This window comes from Aspergillus foveolatus (assembly GCF_047715535.1).
Source record: "Aspergillus foveolatus strain CBS 279.81 unplaced genomic scaffold BDW70scaffold_50, whole genome shotgun sequence".
In the NCBI taxonomy this organism is placed as follows: domain Eukaryota; kingdom Fungi; phylum Ascomycota; class Eurotiomycetes; order Eurotiales; family Aspergillaceae; genus Aspergillus; species Aspergillus foveolatus.
Window position 1 is genome coordinate 64,414 of NW_027396114.1, and position 14,221 is coordinate 78,634.

General features: G+C 53.0%; 5 protein-coding genes across 5 annotated transcripts; 3 read left to right on the top strand and 2 right to left on the bottom strand.

Moving 5' to 3' along the window:
* Nucleotides 1–337: 337 nt before the first annotated feature.
* Nucleotides 338–5,946, top strand: BDW70DRAFT_152364 (uncharacterized protein; the record flags this gene model as incomplete). The annotated part of the gene is made up of 5 exons (XM_073739430.1): nucleotides 338–405; nucleotides 567–1,099; nucleotides 1,164–5,497; nucleotides 5,814–5,848; nucleotides 5,901–5,946. 5 exons carry the CDS (start codon nucleotides 338–340, stop codon nucleotides 5,944–5,946), a joined length of 5,016 nt encoding a protein of 1,671 aa, XP_073593358.1.
* An 87-nt stretch (nucleotides 5,947–6,033) lies between these two features.
* BDW70DRAFT_141506 (cytochrome P450) lies at nucleotides 6,034–8,194 on the bottom strand. The gene is made up of 6 exons (XM_073737777.1): nucleotides 7,945–8,194; nucleotides 7,736–7,886; nucleotides 7,619–7,678; nucleotides 7,278–7,556; nucleotides 6,855–7,223; nucleotides 6,034–6,799 (listed from the first exon to the last, which is right to left on the bottom strand). The coding sequence occupies exons 1-6, from the start codon at nucleotides 8,017–8,019 to the stop codon at nucleotides 6,177–6,179; spliced, it is 1,557 nt and encodes a 518-aa protein (XP_073593359.1). The 5' UTR covers nucleotides 8,020–8,194; the 3' UTR covers nucleotides 6,034–6,176.
* Nucleotides 8,195–8,482: 288 nt separating this feature from the next.
* BDW70DRAFT_141509 (uncharacterized protein) lies at nucleotides 8,483–9,963 on the top strand. Its single transcript, XM_073737778.1, has 3 exons — nucleotides 8,483–9,308; nucleotides 9,402–9,683; nucleotides 9,772–9,963. The coding sequence occupies exons 1-3, from the start codon at nucleotides 8,701–8,703 to the stop codon at nucleotides 9,881–9,883; spliced, it is 1,002 nt and encodes a 333-aa protein (XP_073593360.1). The 5' UTR covers nucleotides 8,483–8,700; the 3' UTR covers nucleotides 9,884–9,963.
* Nucleotides 9,964–10,955: 992 nt separating this feature from the next.
* Nucleotides 10,956–12,922, top strand: BDW70DRAFT_152368 (MFS transporter; the record flags this gene model as incomplete). Its single annotated transcript, XM_073739431.1, has 5 exons — nucleotides 10,956–11,337; nucleotides 11,399–11,639; nucleotides 11,717–12,104; nucleotides 12,203–12,404; nucleotides 12,621–12,922. The coding sequence occupies 5 exons, from the start codon at nucleotides 10,956–10,958 to the stop codon at nucleotides 12,920–12,922; spliced, it is 1,515 nt and encodes a 504-aa protein (XP_073593361.1).
* Nucleotides 12,923–13,505: 583 nt separating this feature from the next.
* On the bottom strand, nucleotides 13,506–14,209 carry BDW70DRAFT_162478 (uncharacterized protein; the record flags this gene model as incomplete). Its single annotated transcript, XM_073741140.1, has 3 exons — nucleotides 13,506–13,708; nucleotides 13,852–13,933; nucleotides 14,024–14,209. 3 exons carry the CDS (start codon nucleotides 14,207–14,209, stop codon nucleotides 13,506–13,508), a joined length of 471 nt encoding a protein of 156 aa, XP_073593362.1.
* Between the last annotated feature and the right edge of the window lie 12 nt (nucleotides 14,210–14,221).

The following is a 14,221-nucleotide window of genomic DNA, read 5'->3' on the forward strand; positions in this document are numbered from 1 at the left end:
CTACACGCGCTCTACCCTTGCAATCCAACGATCCAACGCTGCAGGAACACCCAAGTGGCCAGACCGAACACTCTCTGCATATTACCCTGCTAGCACCAGCGTCGCCGAGAAACTGGGAGCATGGAAGCAGGTCTGAGGTCATCTCGAACTCTGCTGGTGGATTCTTCGAAATAGATGCCATTCCCCTTATCCCACAGGGTATAATAATAACTCCGGCCGTCTGAGACAGAAAGTCACTGTTGAAAAGGCTTCTTACGTGGAGCATTCATCAGTGTCACATCAACAAGCTAAGGGAAAGAAAGAAAGAACGAAAGGTCAAAGACGAAAGGGACCAGCCATGGTCGCCGCCCAAGATGATGGTGCGCAGCGGAAGCTCGCCCATACTCTGCTCTTGGAGCTGATGTCGTGCGTTCATCCTTTTCCTACCTTGTGCAACCATACCATATACCTTGGATTGTTTTTGTTGATTATGCGCTTTCTTGATCTCTCTCTGCTTCCTTACCGCTCCCTCCTCTTGTTGAGTTCCCTGGTTTAACTTCGTACTCACACCTCTATGCACTTACCAGATACCAATTCGCCTCTCCAGTCCGCTGGATCGAAACTCAAGATGTTGTGCTCGGCCAATACCGCGCCGAACGCATCATTGAAATCGGCCCTGCCGCAACACTCACCAACATGATCAAACAAACCGTCCAGACCAAATTCTTGCACAGCGACCGAGCCTCCCTGTTGCAACGTCAGCTGCTCGCCTCCGAGAAACAAGGGAAGGACATCTACTACGAGGACGATGGCGTTGGTATTGGCATTGGTGCGGAAACCCCGTCTCCGAGTGCCAAGACCCAAGCCCAGGCTTCCGGCGGCGGCGGGACGACCGCTGGCGCTGACAGTACCACTGCTCCTGTTACGGCCCCTCCCGCCCCCGCCCCCGCCGCTCCCGCTCAGGCGCCCGCCGCCAAAGCAGTACCGGCTGGTGGCATGGAAGCCATTGAAGACCGACCAGTGCAAGCTTTTGAAATCGTTCGTACACTGTTGTCGAGAATTTTGAAGATCACCTTGACAGATGTAGTCGGGACGCAAAGTATTAAATCGCTTTCCGGTGGTAAGTGGATCTATTGAGGCCTCCTCCTGCTGCGATGGATTGATCAATCTAATAACGAATCCAGGTCGCTCAACCCTGGAGAACGAAATCATCGGCGACCTCGCCAGCGAGTTTGGGTCCCTCCCCGATCGCGCCGAAGACCTCACAGTCAGCGACCTCAGCGCTGCCCTCCAAAAAACCTTCACGGGCCAGATGCGCAAGGTAATACTGAAAATGCTCCACGCGATGTTCGCGTCCAAAATGCCCGGCCAATTCACTGTTGCAACGGCGCGCACATACCTCCAGTCCCGCTGGGGCTTGGGTCCTGGGCGTCAAGATTCTGTCCTGTTATTGGCGATTGCGCAGCAGCCCGGGAGCAGACTTAAAGAGGAGGCGGAAGCGCGGTCGTTCTTTGATGGGCTCGTACAATTCTATGCCGATGAGCATGGTTTGACGTTGGGCGCGAATCCGGGCGCCGCGAGTGAGACATCGGGATTGGGGGGGAGTTTGGTGATGGATCAGAAGACGTTGGCAGCCTTGACAGGGGGACAGCAGGAGCTGTCGAAGGCGCTGTTGAAGATCTATGCCAAACATCTGGATATCGATCTGGATAAGGATCGGCGTGCGCTGCATGATCTGCAGGCGACCGTGGAGAAGGACCTGCGGCTGGCGCTGGACCAGATCCATCAGGAGCTTGGGGAGGATTTCACCGACGGCGTGCAGCCAGTGTTTAGTGCGAGGAAGGCAAGGAGGTTTGATAGTGCTTGGAGCTGGGCGTTGCAGGATCTGCTGCAATTGTATTATGAGGTGTCGAGAACAGGTGGTGAGACGGAGGTGGATCTGGCGGCGAAGCGATGCAAGCATATTGAGGATGCAGCAGACCCCAGACTTTTAGATGTGCTGCAGCGGATTGTAGGCAGGTTCGAGCAGCAGCCCGTGCTGTCATCCTTGTTTACGCAGCTTGCGCAGCGATGTCGCGACTCGTTGTTGCACGGGCCGAGATACCTAGCGCGGCCTGATCAGCGGGGCCCGCGCACAACGATCAGCGCAGAAGGCAATATCTCCTACACCGAGCAGGACCGGGCTGAGCCAGTGTCGCTCGCAGATCTGGTGTATCTTCCAGAAAGCACGGAGGCGGCCCCGCTGGAGCCGTTCCTGCATCTGAAGCAACGAACCGGTGGTTCTTCGGCTTGGACATACAGCCGCGACCGCACGGAGCAGTACCGCGCCGTACTGGAGCAAGCCACAACCGTTGGAGAGTCCTTCGCTGGTCGCTCAGTTCTCATCACCGGGGCAGGAGTTGGGTCCATTGGCGCCGAAGTCCTCAAGGGTCTACTAGCTGGCGGTGCTCGTGTGATTGTAACTACCAGCCGCTTCTCATCCAGGGTGGTCCGCAAGTACCAAGACTTGTATACACAGGTTGGTTCTCGCGGCTCTGAGCTGGTCGTCGTGCCCTTCAACCAAGCCAGCGTGCAGGATGTCACCGCGCTAGTCAACTACATCTATGACTCCCAGGGCGGCCTGCACTGGGATCTCGACCATATCCTACCTTTCGCGGCTATGCCTGAGAATGGCCGAACAATTGAAAAGATCGACCCGCATTCCGAATTGGCTCATCGGACCATGATGGTCAACACGCTGCGCCTGCTCGGTGCTGTCAAGGCTCGCAAAGAAGCCCAGGGCTCGCACACGCGACCAACCCAGGTCATCCTGCCTCTTTCTCCCAACCACGGAGTTTTCGGTGGAGACGGTCTCTATAGTGAGTCCAAACTGGGTCTGGAGGCACTCTTCAACCGCTGGCACTCGGAAGACTGGTCCGACTACCTTTCCGTCTGTGGTGCCGTGATCGGCTGGACCAGGGGAACAGGTCTCATGAGCGGGAATAACCTTGTAGCGGAAGGTATTGAGGAGCTAGGATGCCGAACTTTCTCCCAGCAGGAAATGGCGCAGTGTCTCCTCTGCCTTATGTTCAACCCAATGTGCAGTCTTTGCGAGGAGGCGCCCCTCTACGCCGACTTATCTGGCCGCATGGGCGCGGTGCAGAACCTCAGACAGAAGGTGCAGGAGCTGCGCACAGAGATCAATGAGACAGCGAACACGCGCAGGGCTCTCCTGGAGGAGCTGGAGATGGAAGCCAGATGCTCTGAGGGGCCAACGCCCACTAGTGATTCTGAACCCGCGAAAGCTACGGCCACCCCCATCCCTACAGCTCACGTCCGTCTGGACTTCCCCCCCACCCTCGACTACAATCAGGATATTAAGCCCCTCACAGCCGACCTACAGGGCATGGTCGACCTCGACCGTGTCGTCGTGGTGACCGGGTTTGGGGAGATCGGACCATGGGGTAATGCGCGCACGCGGTGGGAGATGGAAGCCTACGGAGAGTTCTCACTTGAAGGCTGCGTTGAAATGGCCTGGTTGATGGGCCTGATCCGGTATGAGAACGGTGCATCACCGGGCTGGGTTGACGCAGAGACAAACAAGCGTGTCCACGACCATGAGGTCAAGCAGAAATACGAAGAGCACATTCTGTCCCACACGGGTATTCGTCTCATTGAGCCCGACCGGTTCGGTGCGAACTACCACCCCGAGCACAAGCAGCTGCTGCACGAAGTGCTCATCCAGGAGGACTTTCCCGAGTTGGAGGTGCCCGAAGCTACCGCGCAGCAAATGAAGCTGGAACACGGGGACAAGGCGGACATTATTCCCGATCCAGAAGGGGGCGATCAATGCCGCGTAGTTTTGAAGAAGGGGGCAAAGTTGATGGTCCCCAAGGCGCTGCGGCTAGATCGGATGGTTATCGGGCAGATTCCCACGGGCTGGGACGCGCGCAAATACGGAATCCCAGACGATGTGATCTCGCAGGTGGACCCGGTTACCTTGTACATGCTAGCATGCTCGATTGAAGCACTTCTCTCTTCGGGAATCACCGACCCCTATGAGATTTACCGGTATATCCACGTCTCTGAGGCTGGCAACTGCGTTGGCTCCTCCCTAGGTGGCTTCAACTCGCTCCAGCAGATGTATCGCGGCCGGTACATGGAGAAGGAAGTGCAAAAGGATATCTTGCAAGAGACATTTGTCAACACCATCGGCGCCTGGATGAACATGCTTCTTATGTCCTCTGCCGGCCCAATCCGCACTCCCGTCGGCGCCTGCGCAACCGCAATCGAGTCCGTCGAGCTTGGCTATGACACGCTGATCAGTGGCAAAGCGAAATTCTGCTTCGTCGGCGGCGGCGACGATTTCGGTGAGGAGGTTCTCTATGAATTCGCCAACATGAAAGCAACCGCCAACACGGTTGACGAGTTCGAGCAGGGCCGCGAGGCCTCCGAGATGTCTCGCCCTGCTGCAAGCACGCGCAACGGCTTCATGGAATCCCATGGCTGCGGTGTTCAGATCCTCACAACCGCAAGACTCGCCATCGAGATGGGCCTGCCTGTACGCGGCGTGATCGCCTTTGTGGAGACATCTAGCGACAAGGCGAGTCGGTCGGTCCCTGCGCCTGGAAGGGGGATCCTTTCCAAGGCCCGTGAGGTGCGATCCTCCTCGCCCTCCTCTTCGCTCGTTTCCTCGCCACTGCTCAATATCTCGAACCGACGCAAGCGCCTTGACTTTCGCAAAAAGCAGATCGAGTTCGCGCGGGAAACCGCCCTCGAGGAGCTCCAGCTTGAAATTGCCCACGTTGAGGAATCCGAGGTCGAGGATTATATCCATGAGCGTACGGCACAAATAAATGCCGAAGCTCAAAAGGATCTCAGAAATGCCCAGTACCACCTTGGCAATGCCTTCTGGCAAAACGATCCCAGCATAGCGCCCCTGCGTGGGGCATTAGCCGTCTGGGGGCTAACTATCGATGACCTCGACGTCGCCTCCTTTCACGGGACATCAACGAAGCTGAATGAGAAGAACGAGTGCAGTCTCATCCAGGCACAGCTCTCTCACCTCGGCCGCGCAAAGGGGAACGTCATCCTCGGCGTCTTCCAGAAATATCTAACTGGACACCCCAAAGGCGCAGCTGGAGCATGGATGCTCAACGGCGCTCTGCAAATCCTGGACACAGGAATCGTACCGGGGAACCGCAACCTCGACAACGTGGAAGCCGAGTTGCAGAAGAACGAGCAGATTGCCTTTTTAAATCGCTCCTTGGACACAGGCCGCGGCAGCATGCGCGCGGTCAGCGTCACTTCTTTTGGATTCGGACAAAAGGGCGCGCAGACTATTGTCGTGCATCCCAAGTATTTGTTTGCGACGCTGGAGGAGCAGGAATATAAGGAGTACCTGGACAAGCGTGCGAAGAGGCAGAAGAAGGCCGATTCATTCTTCTATCAGGGGTTAGCTTTCAATAGGCTTTTTGAGCTGAAGACTGCGCCGCCATGGGCACCGCAGAAGGAACTGGAAACGCTGCTAGATCCCACGGTCAGATTCTAGGAGAGGAAAATGAATTATAAGATATTGGCTGTTGTTGTGCGATGGTCTTGGACTGGGTTTGTTTTGTCTTTCATGGCTTTGCTTTTGGATCTGGAGTTCTGCATAGTAATTAAGTATTTAGTAATGTATATTTCAATTGTGAATCATGTTGCAGTACTTTGTTCTGGGTGTATACGTACTGGATTGAAAGCAGAGGTGGCATCGACTACTGCTGGGAATGATATATATGTTGAGATGCTACGAGAATGGGGTCTATCCATTTATGCTGCGGTGTTAGGCAACAGCATATCTATGCCTCTGCCAGCCTCCACAAACCAATGTTGATGATAGGATGGCTCGGTAAGCCTATCTGAAGCAGGATGTAGTCCATGTAGATCACAGTGGCTTGTAGATCAGTAGTGCAACAAGAAACTGCAGTAAGACGGTCAAATATATAACAGTATGTTCTTCCTCTACAGTCTTGTGGAATCCTAGGCCTGAAGTACATAGGCTTAATGGCCCGAATTCATAGAACCATATCGGAATATGTATATATATATATAAAAATATATATAGATACATTCATCACCAGGTACCAAAAGATTACGATAAAGGGTGCTATTCAGCAGACAATTGTTATTAAGACACCAATTCTAATCAACGATAGTAAAGATAAATAGATCAGTCTTTAAACCACCGTACGAGGCCTGAACTCAACCAAAGGCCCCTCTTTAGCAGCCGTGATATGCAAGGCCAGCTGGTACTCAGCATCCTCATTTACGTTGACACCCTGAGGCAACCGCATATCAAAAGCATACAAAATATGGCACAGTGTCAAAGTCAACTCAATATACGCCAACGGCTTCCCAATACATCCACGAGGCCCAATCGAGAAGGGAGTAAAGCCCGCGAACGGCGAATAATCGCTGCGATACTGCTCAGGCACCGCCTCGGGTCCCAGCCACCGTTCTGGGACGAACTTGAAGGGCTGCGGATATATTTCCGGGTGATGTTGGATGGCATATACGCATGTGCCAGCTTCAAGACCCTGGGGGATGTACTGTCCATCTACGGTGGCACCACCTGCGTCGGCCTGGCGCCAGAGGGGACCTGGGGCAGAAGGCGACAGACGCATGCTCTCTTCGATGACTGCGCGGAGGTACGTGCAGGAATTTACTTTTGGACCAAGACCAATTTCGGCACGGGACTGAAATGTGCTGCGAACTTCTTGCACGGCGCGTTCGTAGACCCTGGGGTGGTTGCAGAGGTAGTATATGGACGCGGCCAGTGCGGTCGACGTGGTATCGGTGCCTATGATGGTCGGTCAGTTTCCTATCCATAGAGAAAGAGCTTCGATTTAAAGTACCTGCGACCACTAATGTTGCGCTCTCGCCGCAAAGCTCCTTGAAGGAAAGGGGCTCCTGGGTTTCGGGATCGGTTGCATCGCGAAGTAAGGCGAATGCCCCCTTCAGGGAACCTTTAGCTGACATAGCCATTCCCTGCCGAATGATATCGTTGACAAACTTGACAAACTGATTCCGAGCTGCAATGGCCGCGGGGAAGAGGTATTTATCAATCTTCATGTTCTTCGATCCGCCGGCCTCGATCAAACAGCCAACACGCACATTGGACACTTCAATCAGGTGAGGCACATTTCGGTATTTCTTCTCTGTGAGCGATGACCAGGGAACGCCGAAGATCACACTGCACATGACGTCAAATGTGAACCAGTCGCCTGTGTCCATCAGTTAGGGTCAACAACTTGACGCAGATACAAGGGTTAACTTACACCAGTGGGACATGTTCTTGGCCGGCCCCCAGTTCCCATCTGGTACAATTTCATTTGAATCGTCGTCTCGCCGACGAAGTGCCATGCAAAGCTGCGCGATCTTTTGCTGAATAGTTTCCTCGTAGCTGCGGAAGGCTGCGTCGGAGAATGCCTGGCTAATCAAGCGGCGCTTCTTGCCGTGCTTGCGTTTGTCGATTGTGGTCAAGGTGTTTGCGGCCTGGTGGACCATGGCATTGTATTTCACCGACTTCTTGAAATTCCTGCCGTGGGAGTATATTTCTATGGCCGGTCAGTATGACCTCTTGGATACAATGGTGCAGTTTTGGAAGGCCTCATCGCACCTTTCAGACCCGCAGCGGTGTTGATGCTCAACTCATTAGGGCCGTAACGTACATATGGGCCTATAATAAAGAAATGTCAGCTGTTACTCACTCTGAAAAGGATTCAATGTCACCCACCATACTTCTCATGGCAGCGCCACATATCAATGTGCTGGTCACCTTTCCATGAGTGATAGACCGCATAGTAGTTGGTGAGCTTGCCCAGCAGAGGCCCTGGGTACTTGGAGTATGGGTGGAAGTACAATCGACGCACACAGAAAATGGTGAACTATCACACTGTCAGTCGTAGTCACTCAGCGAGAGGAATTAAGGCGAGGTAATTATACCGCAAGCACAACAACACCCATCCACACCGCGAACGCGGCCAGGAAGTTGGAAGTTCCAAAGTAAGCAGGCAGCATATTGGACTGCGTGTCTTGCCCTCTGGATTCGGATATGTTCTGTCTAAGCAGCAAGAGACTGGACTGAGTCAAATACCCGAAAGGACTGGACGAAATGGCATCATGAGATGCCGGGTCGATGTGCTCAGCTTCGCAACCAACCCTGCAACCCCACCTTCTGACAAGCCCTGCTCCCTTCTTTTTCCGTCGTGATTGATTCAAACTCAGCCTTCTGAATAAGCTGGACCCAGTTGAGCTCCAAAAATTGCATCTGTAAGTCGTATTCCACCATTGCAATTGGAGAATGGTAGAAAAGTATGAAGGATGAAGGATCGGTATCCTCGTGTACTCGCAGTATGACGTTCTGTACAGTGGCTTGTATGGGGGCGGAGCGAGGTATTGTATTACCGCTGACGGTATGTTTTTCGTCTGTAATCTTGGTCACATCTCGTTCCCTTGTCGATCCATCTATCTCCATGGAAGCTAAAAGGTAGTCTACAGCCAGGATTGCGCCACGAGGAAAGGTTACATCGTACGGCAGTAAGGAAGGATGTCAACTCAGAGCTTGGCAACTAATATCTGATTATTCTTCCGCCCCATGTCTATAGCTGAACTGTGCTGTCCGTTGCCTTTTTAGTGACTGCCTTTTTAGTGACCAGGTCTTAAAGTTCCACTCACACGTTCACAACGAATCGATTGACCATGGCAGACCCAGAGCGCTCGTACCTTTCTCGCTTTTTCTCCTCTCAATTCTCAAAGCTCCCATATCCGACCCAAAGCTTCAAGGATGCCGTAATCCTAGTGACAGGGGGGAATACGGGGCTCGGTCTGGAGGCCGCGCGACACTTCGTGCGGCTACAAGCGGCCAAGGTTATTCTGGCTGTTCGCGACACACAGAAAGGCGAGCAGGCGAAGCTATCGATTGAGGCGCCCACCAAGGTACACGGTGTCGTCGAGGTATGGCCACTTGATCTAGAAGATGTCCGCAGCGTCCAAAACCTAGCCGCCAAGGCATCCTGTCTCCCCCGTCTGGACGTGGTAGTTGCGAATGCAGGTATCTCAACCAACAAATGGGCGCTAGTTGGCGATATGGAACGAACCATCCAGGTGAATGTTCTGTCAACATTCCTCTTGATTCTGACCCTCTTGCCGAAGATGCAAGAGCAAGACATGGAGGGCCGGAACCGTGCGCGTCCCCGCGTCGTGGTTGTCTCCAGCGAGGGCCACGAGACGACAGCTTTCGCAGAGCAAAAAGCCGCGCGGATTTTCGACGCACTCAGGGATCAGAAGCAGGCGAATATGGATGAACGGTAAGGATCCCCGGGTACCGACGTTACCCTTTTTTTTTTCTGGTGGAGCCCGCGAAGTCCCCATTTGGAACAGCTAGATTGATCGATTCTCAGCTACGATACATCCAAACTTATCCAGCTCTACCTCGTGCGTGCCCTTGCAGAGCGCCTTAGCCAGTCCGACAAACCCCCGGTGACACTCAATGCCGTGTCGCCGGGATTATGCAAGACAGGACTTCTTCGCGAGACTCCCCTTGTGGCTCGGCTTCTGACCGGTCCCGTCATGGCTATCCTTGCTCGAAATGCAGAGGAGGGAAGTCGAACATTGGTCCATGCTGCTGCGGCTGACGACGGTGAAACAAACGGAAAGTACCTGCGTGACTGTAAGGTGACTGAGTAAGGCTTCCCTGTCATCCATTAATTGCCTTGTTCTATTGAGCAACCACGTTGAGGCCACAAGCGCTGACGGGCTAAATGCATGCAGACCTGCAGCGTTTGTACGCAGCCAAGAAGGCCGCGCCACGCAGGAAAGATTGTTGCAGGAGCTTTTAGACGAGCTGGAGAAGGTTGCTCCTGGAATCAGGAATAATATCTAAGCCCCCAGTGGACTTTGTACGTAATGTTTGCAAATTGATTAGTCTGATATCTTGATTGTTGCGTGGAAGCTACAGTGAGACGCCCATTATAGTTACTTAGCATTCCGCCTGATTAGCTCGTCCGTAAGAACCTCAATCTGGGACCTGGACCTACCGACGGGAGCAGGTAGACCCTACTGTACATGGCACTACTAACAGTTCGCCATCTCCATGCATTCTGTCTCGATATGGCAAGTTCTACGGTGCAGCCAATGAATCGAAAGCATGTAAGCATGCATAATCAGCCCATACTCTTGGCGAATGGCTTCACAGCAAATAGGAAGCAGCCGTAGGATCTGTTGGCTTCAGGCACCACTAGCCCTGTCACACTGCAGCGGCTGGACCCTTCGTATAAAATGAGTTTCGTGGTTCAGAATAGATGAGTGGCAGATCATTGTGGAGAGGCTTTTAGGGGCTGGGGGCCGTATCGGTATGCGTATTACTATCGATAGTCTTAGCGTACAACATCCTTACCTATTGTATCCGTACCTTACATGATACAAAACCAAGGAATAAACTAAGGAATAATATGGGATAGCAATATATCGCCGCTTCAGCCCCTAAAACTAGATGCAAGGATACGTAACAAAGGATATTGAGAGAGTGAAACGGGATTACTACCGGTAGACGCGGATAATAACCCGGTTACCAGATGGCCTGGAGGAAGGATGCATCGGTTCCTGCTGAGATCGGTGGGAGTGTTGCTGCGTTTCGGCTGGCATCGAATGAGATATAACGGATACCTTCGTCCTCGATGCAAAACCAGTAAATGCATACAATTGTAATGTTTCTCTTGCCGTGCAGCTGTGGTTAAGTAGACTCCGCTATAGACCTCGTCGCAGCGGCGAGTTAGGGCAAGGTATAGGGCTGAGGATACAGTGCCGGGAGATGGCGGCAGGAGTGCTGAACTTGGTCGCTATCGAGCCATCACGTGATTTTGGGCCCCAACCATCTTCCATCTTTCGTTGCTCGCTCAGCGATCTTCTCTCCGATCATTCACATCAAACATATGCGACACCGAAGTAGTATTGCAATGAGGTACGAGGAGCAGGATGAGGTATGTCGCTTACTGGAGCATTTGGCCAGCGACGCAGAAGCCGAAGGTGAAAACGCTCCCTTAATTCCAGCTCCATCAGGTGCAGTTTCACCCGCGACTCCATTGTCCGGGAAAGGAGTCCTGCAAGTAATTCTACTATGTGCGTCGGCCACTCTAATTCTGGACATTGGTCTCACGGTTGTTCGTGCGCCGAAGATCCGCCTGTTCGAGTCCATCCTGTGCCAGGCATACTATCGAACGCACGGCGATGCCCCAGTGCCGATGCAGAATATTCCCGAGTCACAATGTAAGACGAGGGAGATCCAGTCCGGGGTTGCACGCTTAATGGGTTGGCAGACGGTATTTGACGGGATTCCCGGTAAGTCGATCACAGTTTCATTTGCAACGAGTATGCGATCAACTGCCCTAACCCTCTGAAGCCATTTTCCTGGCCATTCCCTACGGAGCATTATCCGATTCCAAAGGCCGCAGGCCAGTTCTATTACTGTGTTTTCTGGGCCTGGCACTGTCGACTGCGTGGGCTTTGCTCGTGTGCTGGATGCAGTGGCCCTTGGAATTAACGTGGATCTCGTCTTTATTCCAATGCCTAGGGGGCGGCCCGGCGGTCGCTACCGCAGTCTTGGAAGCCACAATTGCCGATGTGGTGCCAGATGATAAAAGGTAGGTGGTCTGTTCTGCTTCTACTCCATACAATACTGCAACAAAGTCTACATCCTGACGCACACTGCCTGAAAAAGATCCACCATCTACTTCCAGTTGCAGGCTGCGGTTTTGATCTCTGATATCCTTGCCAACCCCCTGTCGTCTGTCTTGATGGCCCACAATGCGTGGACTCCCTGCTTTCTAGGCGTAGGCATTCAGGCCCTTGCTACCGTCTTGCTGATGGCACTGCCCGAAACGCTAGACTTTGCTAGGAGGTCACGGCCGTCGGATGCGTCGATCGATGGCTGCAAGGAAGAGGAGTCGACGCTGCGTGGCTGCTTGGCAAAGAACTTTCGCAGCATCGTGTCGGACCAAAATGTCGCTGGTCTGGTATTCAGTCTTCTCATATTGACCGTTAGTGCGGAGTCGCTGGATTTTCTCCTGCAGTACGTTTCGCAACGGTATGACTGGTCAATCGCTCAGGTACGCAGGATCTAGCAACTTTCTTCCCCTGCCCCTGTCTTGCACCAATTTCGTCCTTTCGGTTGATAAAGACTGACGTAGTTGCAAATACTACCTAGTCGGCGATGCTTCTCTCTCTACGGGCGGTAGTGGAGTTTGGGCTCCTACTCGTCCTGGGGTCCCTGCTCTTGTTCGTCCAGAGTCCGGGTCTCCGTGATCCCCAACATCGTGATCTATCAATTGCCCGGCTCAGTCTAGGGCTCATCGTCGTAGGCCTTCTAATCCTCTCGCTATCCCCCACCGTCGCCACGGCAATCCTTGGTGAGCCTCCCAGTTTCTTTATTTTCGCTCTGGCTTCAAACATGCACCCAGAAGAACGCACAGATGGAGTAGGACAGACAGAATTACCACAGCATTCGTGGCTGGTGCGGCCCTGCGGCCCCCCCTGCCCCTCACTACGTACACCTGCCGCCTGGGATTTCATACACACTCATTCGCCTACCACATTCCCCGCTAACCCAAACACAGGCCTAGTAGTCTACACCCTCGGCGCGGGCTTCCAACCCGCCGTAATGAGCCTCCTCGCCTCTCTCTGGAAGGCGTCTAACCCTTCGAACCTTGGCAGCCTTTACAGCACCGTCGCCATCATCCTGGCGGTGGGCGGGGTGATCGCCGGTCCTTTGATCTCCCTGATGTATCGGATTGGCCTTTCGCTGGGTCATGGATGGGTGGGCCTACCTTACTTTGTGGCTTCGGGTCTCTGTGCAGGGATTGCGGTTGTTTTGTTGTCTGTTAGATTACCAGAACGAGAACGAGAGCCAGGGAGACGTGAGACGTGATACTGGTCTGTCTGAGTTTTGAATTTTTAAAAGAAAAAGTGAATCTAACCGAAACGAACACAGGAATGGGTTGACCTGAGATGAGCTGCATTGTGCTACAGTGGGACGAATTGATGGATAGGTGGATAGATGGATGGCCCTGTAGGCAGGCAGCTATTTTTTTGTTTGGTGCGTAGTACACCGGTGGAGGCGGAAGGATTAACATCACATATATACATAAGTAAGAAAGGGCAGGGGATCTGCATTTGCTGGGAGATGAGAGACGAGTGAGGTGGGATATAAAAGAGGATGAGTTCCCGCTGTTGGGATTTACCTTCTTGGAGATTACTTACAGAGGTAGCTATTAGTTAATACGAACTTCGGTTATGCTATACATGGTCAAAGTATCTTACCGCTACAACAGCCTCATATCCTTTATACAGCGAACATCGATGACCATCACCACTACACTTCAATCATCCCTCTGGCACCACCATTCCTACAAACATCAAAAGAAGACGGATAGCTTCTCTCCTTGTTCGTTCAGCTGACTTATTTTAAACAAGTGCATCACCTACTTCACTTAACTAACCTAACAAAACAATCACTTCTTCGGAGTCCGCCTCATATTGGTGACAAAGGGAATCACTCGTGCATTATCCAGGTCCCAGATACGTTCCTGGATATACGGATCACTCTTCAGACGCTCCCAGATCTGCTCCTTGCCCACATCATTGACCACCATCACAGACCCCTTGAAGGGCCGGCGAGGGTTTCCAGGGAAGGTGTGCTTCTCAAAGATGGGCCCTGCACATACAAACGTCTTCGTTCAGTGATGATTGAAGGGAGTTATGTAGCATGGAGATGGGATGGTTAAAGGAGGAGAAGGGAATGAAAGAAAAGAGAGAAAGAATATGAGGTATAGAGGAAAATGGATGGAAAAGACTCACCAGCCCAGGTAACCCATTGTTCCTTGTGGAGACGCACAAAGTTGGGGGAGTGCCGGGGGCGGATTTCGAGGCGACGGTCAAGCTAGGCCAGCACAACAGCATCAGAAGAGGAACTGTTCTGGAGCTAGGGTGGGAGGTGATGGGGTCGGTCAGGCCAGCAGCCATTACTCACCACATTGGGCATATCCGGAAAGAGCACCAGCCATTCTCTCGGCGCAGCAGCTGGGGCGGGGGCAGGGAAAGGATCGGGAGCAGGAGCAGTAGCAACGGCCGCAGCGGACGAGACGAGTCTGGCTCTGACATGAGAGAGCTGAAGGGCGGATTTACAGGCCGCGCCAATTCTGTTCGCCATACGCATACTGAAGTGAGA

Excerpts from the sequence above, each read along its gene's own strand:
- BDW70DRAFT_141506 (XM_073737777.1), bottom strand. The coding sequence starts at position 8,019 with ATGCTGCCTGCTTACTTTGGAACTTCCAACTTCCTGGCCGCGTTCGCG. Across the intron at positions 7,887-7,944 it reads TGGGTGTTGTTGTGCTTGCG|TTCACCATTTTCTGTGTGCG; the intron begins GTATAATTACCT and ends ACAGTGTGATAG. Across the intron at positions 7,224-7,277 it reads CAAGAACATGTCCCACTGGT|GCGACTGGTTCACATTTGAC; the intron begins GTAAGTTAACCC and ends TGATGGACACAG.
- BDW70DRAFT_141509 (XM_073737778.1), top strand. The coding sequence starts at position 8,701 with ATGGCAGACCCAGAGCGCTCGTACCTTTCTCGCTTTTTCTCCTCTCAA. Across the intron at positions 9,309-9,401 it reads CAGGCGAATATGGATGAACG|CTACGATACATCCAAACTTA; the intron begins GTAAGGATCCCC and ends ATCGATTCTCAG. Across the intron at positions 9,684-9,771 it reads CGTGACTGTAAGGTGACTGA|ACCTGCAGCGTTTGTACGCA; the intron begins GTAAGGCTTCCC and ends AAATGCATGCAG.